The sequence below is a fragment of the Bombina bombina genome, chromosome 2, assembly GCF_027579735.1.
Source record: "Bombina bombina isolate aBomBom1 chromosome 2, aBomBom1.pri, whole genome shotgun sequence".
NCBI lineage: Eukaryota > Metazoa > Chordata > Amphibia > Anura > Bombinatoridae > Bombina > Bombina bombina.
The window spans coordinates 208,407,641-208,425,240 of NC_069500.1; the positions used below are offsets into that span (position 1 = coordinate 208,407,641).

The 17,600-nt window shown below is 37.4% G+C and overlaps 1 protein-coding gene across 1 annotated transcript in view; it reads left to right on the forward strand.

Moving 5' to 3' along the window:
- The window catches only part of RASGRF2 (Ras protein specific guanine nucleotide releasing factor 2), a 1,049,304-nt gene that overhangs the window by 968,687 nt on the left and 63,017 nt on the right, over positions 1-17,600 (forward strand). Inside the window, 1 exon segment of the mRNA XM_053701460.1 lies at positions 14,909-14,993. Coding sequence (XP_053557435.1) covers positions 14,909-14,993 — 85 coding nt within the window.

Below are 17,600 nucleotides of genomic sequence, written 5' to 3' on the forward strand. Positions count from 1 at the left end.
TCGGGGGCTACCCCTTCATGCTGTTTTGGTAGCAGCAGCAGGCTTCTTGGCTTGTTTACCCTTGTTCCAGCCTTGCATTGGTTTCCAAGCTGGTTTAGTCTGGGAAGCGTTACCCTCTTGTCTAGAGGCTGCAGAGTTAGAAGCCGGTCCGTTCCTGAAGTTGCGAAAGGAACGAAAATTGGACTTATTCTTAGCCTTGAAAGGCCTATCTTGTGGGAGGGCATGGCCCTTTCCCCCAGTGATATCTGAAATAATTTCCTTCAATTCTGGCCCCAAAAGGGTCTTACCTTTGAAAGGAATATTAAGCAATTTTGTCTTGGAAGATACATCCGCTGACCAAGACTTTAGCCAGAGCGCTCTACGCGCCACAATTGCAAACCCTGAATTTTTTGCCGCTAAATTCGCTAACTGCAAAGCGGCGTCTAAAATAAAGGAATTAGCTAACTTAAGTGCGTGAATTCTGTCCATGACCTCCTCATATGGAGTCTCCCTACTGAGCGACTTTTCCAGTTCCTCGAACCAGAACCACGCCGCTGTAGTGACAGGAATAATGCACGAAATAGGTTGAAGGAGGAATCCTTGCTGTACAAAAATCTTTTTAAGCAAGCCCTCCAATTTTTTATCCATAGGATCTTTGAAAGCACAATTGTCCTCAATGGGAATGGTCGTGCGTTTGGCTAGTGTAGAAACCGCCCCCTGGACCTTAGGGACTGTTTGCCATGTGTCCTTCCTGGGGTCAACCATGGGGAACAATTTCTTAAATATAGGAGGAGGGACAAAAGGTATGCCTGGCTTCTCCCACTCCTTATTCACAATGTCCGCCACCCTTTTAGGTATCGGAAAGGCATCAGGGTGCTCCGGGACCTCTAAGAACTTGTCCATCTTGCACAATTTTTCTGGGATGACCAGATTGTCACAATCATCCAGAGTAGATAGCACCTCCTTAAGTAATGCGCGAAGATGCTCTAATTTAAATGTCACAACATCAGGTTCTGCCTGCTGAGAAATTCTTCCTGTATCAGAAATTTCTCCATCTGACAAACCCTCCCTCACTGCCACTTCAGACTGGTGTGAGGGTATGACAGATAAATTATCATCAGCGCCCTCCTGCTCTACAGTGTTTAAAACAGAGCAATCGCGCTTTCTCTGAAATGCTGGCATTTTGGATAAAATATTAGCTATGGAGTTATCCATTACTGCCGTCAATTGTTGCATAGTAACAAGCATTGGCGCGCTAGAAGTACTAGGGGTTGCCTGCGCGGGCATAACTAGTATAGACACAGAAGGAGAGGATGCAGGACTATCCCTACTTCCTTCATCTGAGGAATCATCCTGGGCAACCTTACTAAATGTGACAGTACTGTCCTTACTTTGTTTGGACGCTATGGCACAATTATCACATACATTTGAAGGAGCAACCACCTTGGCCTCCATACATACAGAACATGACTTATCTGAAGGTACAGACATGTTAAACAGGCTTAAACTGGTTAATAAAGCACAAAAACAGTTTTTAAACAAAACCGTTTCTGTCTCTTTAAATGTTAAACAGGGCACACTTTATTACTGAATATGTGAAAAACTATGAAGGAATTATCCAAACTTTACCAAAATTTCACCACAGTGTCTTAATGCATTCAAAGTATTGCAACCCAATTTTGAAGCTGTTAACCCTTAAAATGCGGAAACCGGAGCCGTTTTGCAATTTAACCCCACTACAGTCCCAGCCACAGCCTTTGCTGCGACTTCACTTATCCCAGGGGGGTATACGATACCAATTCCAGCCTTCTAGAAATGTTTTCTGTGGATACCAGACCCTCTCACATGCAGCTGCATGTACTGCACTCAAAAGAAACTGCGCAATAATGGCACGAAAATGAGGCTCTGCCTACTACAGAGAAAGGCCCTTCCTGATTGGGAAGGTGTCTTAACTAGTGCCTGGCGATAAAAACGTTCCCCAAATATTAAAAAGTTTGAAATCCACTTCAAAACCTTAATAATAACTTACTAAACAATCGATTTAGCCCTTAAAAGTGTCCACCAGTTATTAGCCCATAATAAGCCCTTTATTCTATCTGAGTCTAAGAAAATGGCTTACCGATCCCCATGAGGGAAAATGACAGCCTTCCAGCATTACACAGTCTTGTTAGAAAAATGGCTAGTCATACCTTGAGCAGAAAAGTCTGCAAACTGTTCCCCCCAACTGAAGTTCTCTAGGCTCAACAGTCCTGTGTGGGAACAGCAATTGATTTTAGTTACTGCTGCTAAAATCATACTCCTCTTTTAAACAGAACTCTTCATCTCTTTCTGTTTCAGAGTAAATAGTACATACCAGTACCATTTTCAGAAAAGTCTGCAAACTGTTCCCCCCAACTGAAGTTCTCTAGGCTCAACAGTCCTGTGTGGAAACAGCAATTGATTTTAGTTACTGCTGCTAAAATCATACTCCTCTTTTAAACAGAACTCTTCATCTCTTTCTGTTTCAGAGTAAATAGTACATACCAGTACCATTTCAAAATAACAAACTTTTGATAGAAGAATAAAAAACTACAACTAAACACCACATACTCTTCACCATCTCCATGGAGATGCTACTTGTTCAGAGTGGCAAAGAGAATGACTGGGGAGGCGGAGCCAAGGAGGGGCTATATGGACAGCTTTTGCTGTGCTCTTTGCCATTTCCTGTTAGGGAAGAGAATATTCCCACAAGTAATGGATGACGCCGTGGACCGGACACACCAATGTTGGAGAAATAGAAGAGGAAGTTAGGTGGGGGTGTTTATTGACTCTTTGGTTTGTGGGGGATGCGGTGGAGAGTCGGGACCTGAGGGATGGGGCTCCTTCAGGATAAGTTCATTTAACCTGAATGCATAAACTGTGAGATTTGCATGATATAATGATGTCTCAATTGTGGATTCAAAATTGTTTTGATGCTATGACTTGATATACCTGATGTATCCAACTTTGACAACGTTTGATTCAGTTTGTACTGGTTACCTATATGCTGTAATTTTCTTTACTGGAAAACTTTAATAAAATTATTTTCAACATAATTCCTATTTAAAACTAAATACTTACCTATAAAATAAACCCTAAGCTAGCTACAATATAACTAATAGTTACATTGTAGCTAGCTTAGGATTTATTTTTATTTTACAGGCAAGTTTGTATTTATTTTAACTAGGTAGAATAGTTATTAAGTAGTTATTAACTATTTAATAACTACCTAGCTAAAATAAAGTTACCTGTAAAATAAAACCTAACCTAAGTTACAATTACACCTAACACTACACTATAATTAAATTATTTCCCTAAATTAAATACAATTAAATACAATTAAATAAAATTATCTAAAGTACAAAAACAAACAAACACTAAATTACAGAAAATAATAAACAAATTACAAGATTTTTTAACTAATTACACCTAATCTAATCCCCCTAACAAAATAAAAAAAGCCCCCCCAAAATAAAAAAAGCCCTACCCTACACTAAATTACAAATAGCCCTTAAAAGGGCCTTTTGCGGGGCATTGCCCCAAAGTAATCAGCTCTTTTACCTGTAAAAAAAATTACAAATCCCCCCCAACATTAAAACCCACCACCCACACAACCAACCCTACTCTAAAACCCACCCAATACCCCCTTAAAAAAACTAACACTAACCCCTTGAAGATCACCTTACCGGGAGAAGCAGGAATAGGCAAAGTGTCGATACACCTTGCAATAGGAAAAAAATATGTAGTGTGAATAAAGTTAGTGGCTTATCAAGATGCTGCTAGTGATATTGGGTGATAAGTTATTGAATAAAGCCTGAGTAAAATACTGGATGTGTATCTGCATCTGTATAATAACACCCAGCTCTATACAAAGACACAGTATTAACAATGGCACATGCGTATAGCCAGACAAGGGTTGGTTATAGGGTCAGTGGTATCTGCATCAGTATAATAACACCCAGCGCTATATAATGACACATCTGCATCAGTATAACAACACCCAGCACTATATAATGACACAGTAGTGACATTGGCTCATGGGTATAGCCAGAGGAGGGCTGGTTATAGGAACAGTGGTATCTGCATCAGTATAATTACACCCAGCACTATACAAAGACACAGTAGTGACATTGGTCTCATGGGTACAGCCAGACAAGGGCTGGTTATAGGATCAGTGGTATCTGCATCAGTATAATAACATCAAGCACTATAAAAAAATGTTTTTAATTGCAAATGTACCTTGGTGTCCTTCACTAAGGTCTGTACTTTGGAAAATGTCTGCCACAGCCTTTGTCTGCACCTATCCCTGGGTCTTCATCCAACCGGGCCGAAGTCCTCAACGAAGCCAGGAGAAGTCTTCATCCAAGCCGGGCGAAGTGGTCCTCCAGAAGGGCAGAAGTCTTCATCCAGACAGCATCTTCTAATCTGATTGTAACAGCCAATAGAATGCCAGCTCAATCCTATTGGCTGATTGCATCAGCCAATATGATTGAACTTCAATCCTATTGGCTGATTGCATCAGCCAATAGGATTTTTTCTACCTTAATTCCGATTGGCTGATAGAATTCTATCAGCCAATCGGAATTGAAAGGACGCCATCTTGGATGACGTCATTTAAAGGAACCTTCATTCAGTCTTAGCCATCGGATGAAGAGGATGCTCCGTGTCGGATGTCTTGAAGATGGACCCGCTCCATGCCGGATGGATGAAGATAGAAGATGCCGTCTGGATGAAGACTTCTGCCCTTCTGGAGGACCACTTCGCCCGGCTTGGATGATGACTTCTCCCGGTAAGGTGATCTTCAAGGGGTTAGTGTTAGGGTTTTTTAAGGGGGTATTGAGTGGGTTTTAGAGTAGGGTGGGTTGTGTGGGTGGTGGGTTTTAATGTTGGGGGGATTTGTAATTTTTTTTACTGGTAAAAGAGCTGATTACTTTGGGGAAATGACCTGCAAAAGGCCCTTTTAAGGGCTATTTGTAATTTAGTGTAGGGTAGGGCTTTTTTTATTTTGGGGGGCTTTTTTATTTTGTTAGGGGGATTAGATTAGGTGTAATTAGTGTAAAAATCTTGTAATTTGTTTATTATTTTCTGTAATTTAGTGTTTGTTTGTTTTTGTACTTTAGATAATTTTATTTAATTGTATTTAATTTAGGGAAATAATTTAATTTAAGTGTTAGGTGTCATTGTTACTTAGGTTAGGTTTTATTTTACAGGTAACTTTGTATTTATTTTAGCTAGGTAGTTATTAAATAGTTAATAACTATTTAATAACTATTCTACCTAGTTAAAATAAATACAAACTTGCCTGTAAAATAAAAATAAATCCTAAGATAGCTACAATGTAACTATTAGTTATATTGTAGCTAACTTAGGCCTAGATTTGGAGTTTGGCGTTAGCCGTGAAAACCAGCGTTAGAGGCTCCTAACTCTGGTTTTAGGCTAACTCCGGTATTTGGAGTCACTCAAAAAAGGGTCTAACGCTCACTTTTCAGCCGCGACTTTTCCATACCGCAGATCCCCTTACGTAATTTGCGTATCCTATCTTTTCAATCGGATCTTTCTAACTCCGGTATTTAGAGTCGTGTCTGAAGTGAGCGTTAGAAATCTAACGACAAAACTCCAGCAGCAGAAAAAAGTCAGTAGTTAAGAGCTTTCTGGGCTAACGCCGGTTCATAAAGCTCTTAACTACTGTACTCTAAAGTACACTAACACCCATAAACTACCTATGTACCCCTAAACCGAGGTCCCCCCACATCGCCGCCACTCGATTACATTTTTTTAACCCCTAATCTGCCGACCGCCACCTACGTTATACTTATGTACAAGAAATTCCAAAAGAAGTTAGTGGAGGTGAATGCAGGCAGCACAACTTAGTTAAAAATTAGTAGACTTTATTGAATCATTTTAAAACTGATATAAGCACAGATACAATGTTACCCAAACACACAGGGGGAAAGACTGCCTTCCGACGCGTTTCCTGCTCAAACTGAGCACTTCATCAGGGATGGCAGGTGTCTCCCTTTCAGATTATTTATTGGAGTCGAAAAAATTTTAACCCTTAGTGTACTACACTTTTAAAAGAAACATATTCAGTTCAGTTAATCAACAAATGTTACTACCGAACTGGGGTTATAAATCCTAAACTCCAATAAATCTCACCTTTTCATAATATGAATAATACATAGGTTTATATAATATTTACATTAAAACAAATATTACATATTAATTTGTTTGCAGTTTAAAGGATTGGATAGAGTTACAATGCTGGTGGTACATTTCAGGCTTAACATTATGCTTTTTTATTTAGGCAGGATGCTTTTATATGTCTTATTGTATCTTAATATGTCTTTTTAAGTTTGCATATATAGAATGTAAAATCTATAGTTTGCAAAAATATGCGTGTGCACTTAATTTGTTTGTATGATACAGATTATGGACTGTATGTACTACCCTTAAAGGTAATTTAAGTATTTGTTTCCCTATGAACTAACTTTGGAGTCACTAACAGTGTATTATACAGCTTTTACAATAATTTCATTTTTTTCAATTTTTTCAGTTTTTTCAATTTTTTCAAATGATATGTTTTTTACTCATAATTATATACATGTAGCCCTTATCTGTTGCACTAGGAACTTATTCTACATGCTCAAGTGATGACTTTAATCTATTTGTTTGTTTATTTTTCAAACGGGATTGTACCCGGTTAATGTCTTACTGGGAGCTAGCTCTGAGTTCCGAAATTTTTACAATTTTTTGCTTTTTGTAATGTATGTATAATTCTTATCTGTTATACTAAGAGCTTTTTTCACATGCTATAGTAGTAACTTTAATCTCCTTAATTGGCTAATGGGTTAGTACCCGGCATTTATCTTACTGTGAGCTAGCTCTAAGCTCCAAATCAATGAACTCTGTATAAAATGCTGTTATGAACATATATATTCCATGTTTGTATACGGAACAGGGTAACTGCTGATTCTCATTATGATGTATTAGTTGCCAGTATATAACTGTAGATCCCATATTTTGTTCATCCCATTGGGAAATCCTGTTTTTAGCTTGTATATCCAAAAGGCCTCTTTTTTATTAAGTTTTGCTAGCCTGTCACCTCCAGAGATTCGATTTGGCACCCTATCTATAACTTGGAATTGAAACATTCTAAGTATCTCTTCCTGCATGTTTTTGTTATAATTGGTTCCATGCCTATGTGTTGCAAAATGTCTAGCTACAGGAGTTTTGGGTTCCTTTGCCTCAATAGACAAAAGGTGTTCACGTATTCGTTCCTTTATGGGCCTTATAGTACGACCTGTATACTGTTTGCCACATTTTAGGCAAGAAACCAAATATACTGCATAGTCTGACTGGCAATTAAAGTGAGATTCAATTGAAAATTCTTGTGCAGTTGTATGTGATGTAAATGTATCCCCCATTTTTACGTAATGACAACATTTGCAGGGTCTTACTCCGCATTTAAATGTGCCTATTTTTGGGTTTAGCCAAGTGGTTCTATCTTTACTATTTACAGTGGAATCAGAAAAGTTTCTATTTACAAATTGGCCTATTGTCTTTGCTCTTCTCGAGACAAATTTTACACCATCTACAGAGATGTTGTCAAGTGCTGATTTTTTTTCCAGTATTGGTAAGTATTTCTTTACTATGTTGCAAATTTTGGGGTATTGGTTACTATATTGTGTGGAAAATACTATTTTATTTTCCGTGTTTAAACACTTACTTTTGTCTTTCAATAGATCTTTTCTATCCATTAGGCGCACCTCACTTAGTGTATGTTCAAGTTGGTTTTTATTGTACCCTCTGTGTATTAGTCGTTTTTTTAGTTGGTCTGCATGAATGTTATAATCTCCTATGCTACTACAGTTTCTGCGTAGGCGCATAAACTGACCTCTCGGTATTGCTCCTTTGAGGTGTCTTGGATGGTTTGATTCTGCCCTCAAAATTGTGTTACCTGCTATTTCTTTTCTGTAAGTTTCCATAATAACTGTCATGTTAGTTTTGTCAATTTTGATTTTGAGATCTAAAAAATTTATGCTATCTTTGGCGTGACTCCAGGTGAATTTAAGGTTCATGCTATTGTAATTTAAGGTTTTAACAAAGCTTTCTATCTGTTGAACATTGCCACTCCATATGATGAGCACATCGTCAATAAATCTAGTATAGAATTTAATACACTGTTTATGCTCATTTAGCTCTCCAAAGATTTTAAAAAAATTCGAAATAACTCAGATAAATATTTGCATATGAGGGGGCAAATTTTGCCCCCATGGCAGTCCCTCGCTTCTGTAAGTACATTTTGCCTTCAAATACAAAATAGTTGTGTGTAAGCAAATAGGTTACAACTTCTGTTAGATAGCTAATAAAGATAGTATCATAGTTAGTATATAGTTTTAGAATTTCTTCTAAAGCTAAGATTCCTTGCTGGTGTGGTATACATGAGTATAAAGATACTACATCTATTGTTAGAAGGATATCTGTATCATTTACTGCAAAACCTTCTAATTTCCTAAGTAGTTGCTTAGTATCTCTAAGATAGCCTGGCATGTTAACTACCACTGGTTGTAAGTGGCTATCGACCCACTCTCCTAATCTCTCTCCTAGGGTGCCTATGGTGGAAATTATTGGTCTTCCCGGAGGTCTAGTGGGGTGTTTGTGTATTTTTGGGAGATGTTTGAATGTCGATATAACTGGAGTTTTTATAAGCAATGAATCAACTGTTTTTTCATCAAATATACCTAGTTTCCTACCTTCTTCCAGCAACAGGTCTAATTCTTCAATAAACTTAGCTGTTGGATTAAACGTTAGTGCCCTATATGTTTCTGTATCACTTAGCTGTGACATTGCTTCATTTATATAAGCTGTCCTATCAAGAATTACAATTGAACCGCCTTTATCAGAGTTGGTAATTACTATCTGCTCATTTTTTTGGATGTTTTTTAAAGCTAATCTCTCTTTGGCAGACAGATTGTCTTTCTTTCTGCTTTTACTAAGTTCTAAGTGGTGTAATTTTGTGAGTTCCTGTTCCACTATGGTATGAAAGATATCTATATTTTCTCCTCGTGACTGTGAGGGATAAAAATGCTTGTTAGCAAACTTTACATCACTTTTTGGTATTACTAGATTTGTTTCACTATTACGTATACTATCTGTTACATCACATAGGTCATTAAAATTTAAAGATTCAATATCGATAGGAAGAGAATGAATTTGTGTACTGATGGATTGTGTACTCTCATTATTAGTATTTGGTAACTGACAGAAATGTTTTTTTAAAGTCACCTTTCTCATAAACTTATTTAAGTCTATCAATGTGTCAAATAGATTAAAGTCACTGGTAGGTGCATAGCCAAGTCCCTTAGATAGAACCTTGTGTTGGTCAGCATTTAGCTCTATTCTTGATAAATTGATTATGCTTTGTTCTTCTGTGGCTTCCCGTTTTTTGGCCCCTTAGTTGATCTACTTGGGTATCTAGGTGTTGACATTTTCTGATCCATGGGATCCATCACAGTCGGTGTTTAGAGTCTAATGAATGAATGTTGGCTGTTTTATACTTATGTACCCCTAATCTGCTGCCCCTAACACCGCCGACCCCTGTATTATATTTATTAACCCCTAATCTGCCCCCCACAACGTCGCCGCCAACTACCTACAATAATTAACCCCTAATCTGCCGACCGCAAAGCGCCACCACCTACATTATTGCTATGTACCCCTAATCTGCTGCCCCACCTAACTTCAAACATTAACCCCTAATCTGCCGACCGGAGCTCACCGCTATTCTAATAAATGTATTAACCCCTAAAGCTAAGTCTAACCCTAACACTAACACCCCCCTAAATTAAATATAATTTTAATCTAACGAAATTAATTAACTCTTATTAAATAAATTATTCCTATTTAAAACTAAATACTTACCTGTAAAATAAATCCTAATATAGCTACAATATAAATTATAATTACATTGTAGCTATTTTAGGATTAATATTTATTTTACAGGCAACTTTGTAATTATTTTAACCATGTACAATAGCTATTAAATAGTTAAGAACTATTTAATAGTTACCTAGTTAAAATAATTACAAAATTACCTGTAAAATAAATCCTAACCTAAGTTACAATTAAACCTAACACTATACTATCATTAAATTAATTAAATTAAATACCTACAATTACCTACAATTAAACCTAACACTACACTATCAATAAATTAATTAAATACAATACCTACAAATAACTACAATGAAATAAACTAACTAAAGTACAAAAAATAAAAAAGAACTAAGTTACAAAAAATAAAAAAATATTTACAAACATAAGAAAAATATTACAACAATTTTAAACTAATTACACCTACTCTAAGCCCCCTAATAAAATAACAAAGACCCCCAAAATAAAAAATGCCCTACCCTATTCTAAATTACTAAAGTTCAAAGCTATTTTACCTTACCAGCCCTGAACAGGGCCCTTTGCGGGGCATGCCCCAAGAAGTTCAGCTCTTTTTCCTGTAAAAAAAAAACATACAATACCCCCCCAACATTACAACCCACCACCCACATACCCCTAATCTAACCCAAACCCCCCTTAAATAAACCTAACACTAAGCCCCTGAAGATCATCCTACCTTGTCTTCACCTCACCAGGTATCACCGATCTGTCCTGGCTCCAAAATCTTCATCCAACCCAAGCGGGGGCTGGCGATCCATCATCCGGTGGCTGAAGAGGTCCAGAAGAGGCTCCAAAATCTTCATCCTATCCGGGAAGAAGAGTAGATCCGGACCGGCAACCATCATCTTCCAAGCGGCATCTTCTATCTTCATCCGATGAGGACCGGCTCCATCCTGAAGACCTCCGACACGGACCCATCTTCATCCGGCGACGTCCAACTGAAGAATGACGGTTCCTTTAAGGGACGTCATCCAAGATGGCATCCCTCGAATTCCGATTGGCTGATAGGATTCTATCAGCCAATCGGAATTAAGGTAAGAATATTCTGATTGGCTGATGGAATCAGCCAATCAGAATCAAGTTCAATCCGATTGGCTGATCCGATCAGCCAATCAGATTGAGCTCGCATTCTATTGGCTGATCGGAACAGCCAATAGAATGCGAGCTCAATCTGATTGGCTGATCGGATCAGCCAATCGGATTGAACTTGATTCTGATTGGCTGATTCCTTCAGCCAATCAGAATTTTCCTACCTTAATTCCGATTGGCTGATAGAATCCTATCAGCCAATCGGAATTCGAGAAACCTTCATTCGGCTAGTAGGCGTCGGGAGAAGAGGATGTTCCGTGTCGGATGGAAGATGATGGCTCCCGAAGAAAGAAGATTGAAAATGCCGTTGATAGAAGACTTCATCCGGATCATGGACCTCTTCAGCTCCCGCTTGGATGAAGACTTCATCCGGATCATTGACCTCTTCAGCTCCCGCTTGGATGAAGACTTCAGCCGGATCATGGACCTCTTCAGCCCCTGCTTGGGCTTGGATCAGGACATCGGAGGAGCTCTTCAGGACGGATCGGTGAACCTGGTATGGTGAAGATAAGGTAGGAAGATCTTTAGGGGCTTAGTGTTAGGTTTATTTAAGGGGGGTTTGGGTTAGATTAGGGGTATGTGGGTGGTGGGTTGTAATGTTGGGGGGGGGTATTGTATGTTTTTTTTACAGGCAAAAGAGCTGAACTTCTTGGGGCATGCCCCGCAAAGGGCCCTGTTCAGGGCTGGTAAGGTAAAAGAGCTTTGAACTTTAGTAATTTAGAATAGGGTAGGGCATTTTGTTATTTTGGGGGTCTTTGTTATTTTATTAGGGGGCTTAGAGTAGGTGTAATTAGTTTAAAATTGTTGTAATATTTTTCTTATGTTTGTAGATATTTTTTTATTTTTTGTAACTTAGTTCTTTTTTATTTTTTATACTTTAGTTAGTTTATTTCATTGTAGTTATTTGTAGATATTGTATTTAATTAATTTATTGATAGTGTAGTGTTAGGTTTAATTGTAGGTAATTGTAGGTATTTTATTTAATTAATTTAATGATAGTATAGTGTTAGGTTTAATTGTAGGTAATTGTAGGTATTGTATTTAATTAATTTATTGATAGTGTAGTGTTAGGTTTAATTGTAACTTAGGTTAGGATTTATTTTACAGGTAATTTTGTAATTATTTTAACTATTTTAGCTATTAAATAGTTCTTAAATATTTTTTTATTTTTTGTAACTTAGTTCTTTTTTATTTCTTGTACTTTAGTTAGTTTATTTCATTGTATTTATTTGTAGATATTGTATTTAATTAATGTATTGATAGTGTAGTGTTAGGTTTAATTGTAGGTAATTGTAGGTATTTTATTTAATTAATTTATTGATAGTGTAGTGTTAGGTTTAATTGTAACTTAGGTTAGGATTTATTTTACAGGTAATGTTGTAATTATTTTAACTAGGTAACTATTAAATAGTTCTTAACTATTTAATAGCTATTGTACCTGGTTAAAATAAATACAAAGTTACCTGTAAAATAAATATTAATCCTAAAATAGCTACAATGTAATTATAATTTATATTGTAGCTATATTAGGGTTTATTTTACAGGTAAGTATTTAGCTTTAAATAGGAATAATTTATTTAATAAGAGTTAATTAATTTCGTTAGATTAAAATTATATTTAATTTAGGGGGGTGTTAGTGTTAGGGTTAGACTTAGCTTTAGGGTTTAATACATTTATTAGAATAGCGGTGAGCTCTGGTCGGCAGATTAGGGGTTAATAATTGAAGTTAGGTGTCGGCGATGTTAGGGAGGGCAGATTAGGGGTTAATACTATTTATTATAGGGTTAGTGAGGCGGATTAGGGGTTAATAACTTTATTATAGTAGCGCTCAGGTCCGGTAGGCAGATTAGGGGTTAATAAGTGTAGGCAGGTGGAGGCGACGTTGTGGGGAGCAGATTAGGGGTTAATAAATATAATATAGGGGTCGGCGGTGTTAGGGGCAGCAGATTAGGGGTACATAGGGATAATGTAAGTAGCGGCGGTTAACGGAGCGGCAGATTAGGGGTTAAAAAAAATATGCAGGGGTCAGCGATAGCGGGGGCGGCAGAATAGGGGTTAATAAGTGTAAGGCTAGGGGTGTGTAGACTCGGGGTACATGTTAGAGTGTTAGGTGCAGACGTAGGAAGTGTTTACGCATAGCAAACAATGGGGCTGCGTTAAGAGCTGAACGCGGCTTTTTTGCAGGTGTTAGGTTTTTTTTCAGCTCAAACAGCCCCATTGTTTCCTATGGGGGAATCGTGCACGAGCACGTTTTTGAGGCTGGCCGCGTCCGTAAGCAACTCTGGTATCGAGAGTTGAAGTTGCGTTAAAAATGCTCTACGCTAATTATCCTCACAATCTTAGCTGCCAGATACCTGATTCTCAAATACTATTTCTATGATGTAATAGACAAAAGTGACACGTATCAAAAATGTTATTTCCATGTATTTTTTTTTTCTTGTGCTTGTTATGCTCTGATTTACATATTATTTATTGTATCTGATCTCAATAAAAGTGAAATGGAAAAAAAAAAAAAAATGCTCTACGCTCCTTTTTTGGAGCCTAACGCAGCCTTTATGTGGACTCTCAATACCAGAATTATTTTTATGGTGCGGCCAGAAAAAAGCCGGCGTTAGCTACGCGGGTCTTTACCGACAAAACTCTAAATCTAGCCGTTAGGGTTTATTTTATAGGTAAGTATTTAGTTTTAAATAGGAATTATTTAGTTAATGATTGGAATTTTTATTTAGATTTCTTTTAATTATATTTAAGTTAGGGGGTGTTAGGGTTAGACTTAGATTTAGGGGTTAATAACTTTAGTATAGTGGCGGCGACATTGGGGGCGGCAGATTAGGGGTTAATAAATGTAAGTAGGTGTCAGCGATGTTAGGGACGGCAGATTAGGGGTTAATAATATTTAATTAATATTTGCGAGGCGGGAGTGCGGCGGTTTAGGGGTTAATATGTTTATTATAGTGGCGGCGATGTCCGGTTCGGCAGATTAGGGGTTAAAAAATTATTTTAGTGTTTGTGATGCGGGAGGGCCTCGGTTTAGGGGTTAATAGGTAGTTTATGGGTGTTAGTGTACTTTTTAGCACTTTAGTTAAGAGTTTTATGCTACGGCGTTGTAGTGTAAAACTCTTAACTACTGCGGTACCAGTCTTGACAGGAGAGGGTGTACCGCTCACTTTTTGGAAGACTCGTAATACCGGCGCTATGCAAGTCCCATTGAAAAAAGAGGATACGCAATTTACGTAAGTGGATTTGCTGTATTTCCAAGCCTGTCCAAAAAAGTGAGCGGTACACCTGTACCTGTAAGACTCGTAATACCAGCGGGCGTTAAAAAACAGCGTTAGGACCTCTTAACGCTGCTTTTTAAACGCACAACTCGTAATCTAGCCGTTAGTATTTAGCAAGAAAAAAAGTATATTCAAAATTGCATACAACCATATACAGTAGGGTTCATGGCAGGGAATACTAGAAACTAGAATAAGTAAATGCTTACCATCATCAGAAATTCCTCAATTCTGTTGGTTATCACAGTAATGAACTGCAAGCATCAAAGACAGTAAGTTTTGCACTTCCCTATAATGGAAAATATGACTGGCGTCAATAATGGCTTCATACCAAACTATGAAACAATTTGGAGCCATTGGTGGAACTACTTAAAAATACAGCATTTACGATTTGCTAACTTGAAAGTTGGACAAGACAATAAGTGTACTTGAATTGTTATATTGATGACACATGCTATTAATCATTAATCTCAATTGTAGCAAATGTCACAATTTCTCATTTATTTTCATTATTTAGTTAATAAAACAATTATAAAAACACTAACAATCTTCTGTTTAATGCCAGATAGTACCTAAAATCTTCCTTTTACTTCTAGAGAGTTTCTTGGCCAGGGCTGGATGAAGCCAGATAAAATTGGGAGGACGCCATACATTATGAAAACTAGCCAACATTTTAATGATGTGAGTATCCACTGTGTGTTTTCTACATTACAGAATATGATTTTGATCAGAACATGTTTTATAAAAATGGTAAGTTGGTTACAAAGCTACTAAGAATATTTTCATGTATTTATATGGAGGATTTTTATACTTACAGAAAATTTCTAGTTCTCGATAAAAAATAATAATAATGAGGATGATGGGTATCAGAAAACTTGCAGCAGTAAAATAGCTATCACAGCCCAAAATTTCTGCTCAAAGAACTACATGTCCGTTCCACCAACTAGTGTGAGACCCACTTTATATACCCTAAAAAATTAATCCTCCCCATTTTCTTCCACATTAAGGGGACACTAAAACCACATTTTTTCTTTCATGATTTAGATAGAGCATGCAATTTTAAGCAACTTTCTAATTTACTCCTATTATCAATTTTTCTTCGTTCTCTAGCATCAAAAGCCCTTGGTGCTGGTGTAAATCCTAGGGGTATATTTAAATGCTGATGTTTTATCGATAACTCAATGCCATATATAACCCTTGTAGATTAGCCACCTTTCTTGCTCCCCCCCACTACAAATATCTACCGTTACCCATCATTCCACTGAAGTACTTCAAATTACCCACCATGCATCATTAACCTCCACCATACTATTAGCCTTTCTTTTCAGATCAACACCTAACTCTTTAACTCCTTATTTCCAACTACAGTTAATCTTTGCCTCTAATAGTCATACAGAGCTCACCAATTAATTTCCAGAACCCTTAGGTACTGCATCCACCACTCCAACCACCAAGTAGAAAACATTTCCACACCTATAGCAAGACCTTACAGCCAAAAGCCCCCACTTGCTATGTCATCCCCAAAACCAAAAAATCCCATAAGGGATCTCAACATGCTGTGGCCATCAAATGCAAACAAATTGCCTATCATGATTGCAGTGGAAATACACCTCCCCCTCCAAGGGAAATCCAAGCATAGTCTATATTGGTCTTCTTTCTGCCATCTTAAAGGAACACTAAAGTGAAAATTAATATTTCATGATTCAGATAGAGCACACAATTATAAACAACTTTCCAATTCACATCCAGATTGTACACTATTTTTATTTATTATTTTTTGGATCATGTGCAAGAATTCCAAGTATATACTGTACCTATTTCTTTCATGTAATTGGCAAGTCCATGAGCTAGTGACGTATGGGATATACAATCCTACCAGGAGGGGCAAAGTTTCCCAAACCTCAAAATGCCTATAAATACACCCCTCACCACACCCACAATTCAGTTTTTACAAACTTTGCCTCCTATGGAGGTGGTGAAGTGAGTTTGTGCTAAGATTTCTATGTTGACATGCGCTTCTCAGCATTTTGAAGCCCGATTCCTCTCAGAGTACAGCGAATGTCAGAGGGACGTGGAGAGTATCACCTATTGAATGCAATGATTTTCCTAACGGGGGTCTTTTTCATATGTTCTCTGTTATCAGTCGTAGAGATTCATCTCCTACCTCCCTTTTCAGATCGACGATATACTCTCATATACCATTACCTCTACTGATAACTGTTTCAGTACTGGTTTGGCTATCTGCTATATGTGGATAGGTGTCTTTGGGTAAGTATGTTTTTATTACTTAAGACACCTCAGCTATGGTTTTGGCACTTTATGCATTTATATAAAGTTCTAAATATATGTATTGTACTTATATTTGCCATGAGTCAGGTTCATGTCTTTCCTTTTGCAGATTGTCAGTTTCATATTTGGGGAAAATTAATATTAAGAAATATGTTTTTCTTACCTGGAGTTTAGTCTTTTTTTCAATTGACTTCTTTATTTCAAATTGCGGGCTGACTTAGGCTCGCAGGTACGCCAAATGCTACACTTTATTGCGTCATTCTTGGCACGAGAGTTTTTTGGCGAGAAAGGCACGTCCATTGACGCAAGTTCGTCATTTCCGGCGTCATAATTGACGCAGAGGTTTCACACAGGGTTGCGTCGTTAGTGATGCGAGTGTGTCATTTCCGGACATGGTTGGCGCAAAAAAATTTTTTACGTTACGTTGTGCATCATACTTGGCGCCAAACTTTTTTCATTATTTATTTGCCCCATTGTGGTTTGCCTCTTGCCTTTTTCTATGTCAGAGGGCTATGCTATTTGCATTTTTTCCCATTCCTGAAACTGTCATATAAGGAAATTGATAATTTTGCTTTATATGTTGTTTTTTCTTTTACATTCTGCAAGATGTCTCAATCTGATCCTGCCTCAGAAGTATCTGTTGGAACTTTGCTGCCTGACATTGGTTCTACCAAAGCCAAGTGCATTTGTTGTAAAATTGTGGAGATTATATCTCCTAATGTCATTTGTATTAGTTGCCATGATAAACTTTTACATGCAGATAGTGTGTCCATCAGTAATAGTCCATTGCCGGTTGCAGTTCCTTCAACTTCTAATGTACATGATATACCTATGAATTTTAATGAATTTGTTACTGATTCTATTCAGAAGGCTTTGTCTGCATTTCCGCCTTCTAATAAGCGTAAGAGGTCTTTTAAAACTTCTCATAAAGTTGATGAAATTTCAAATGACCAACAACATAATGAATTATCCACCTCTGATGAGGATCTATCTGATTCA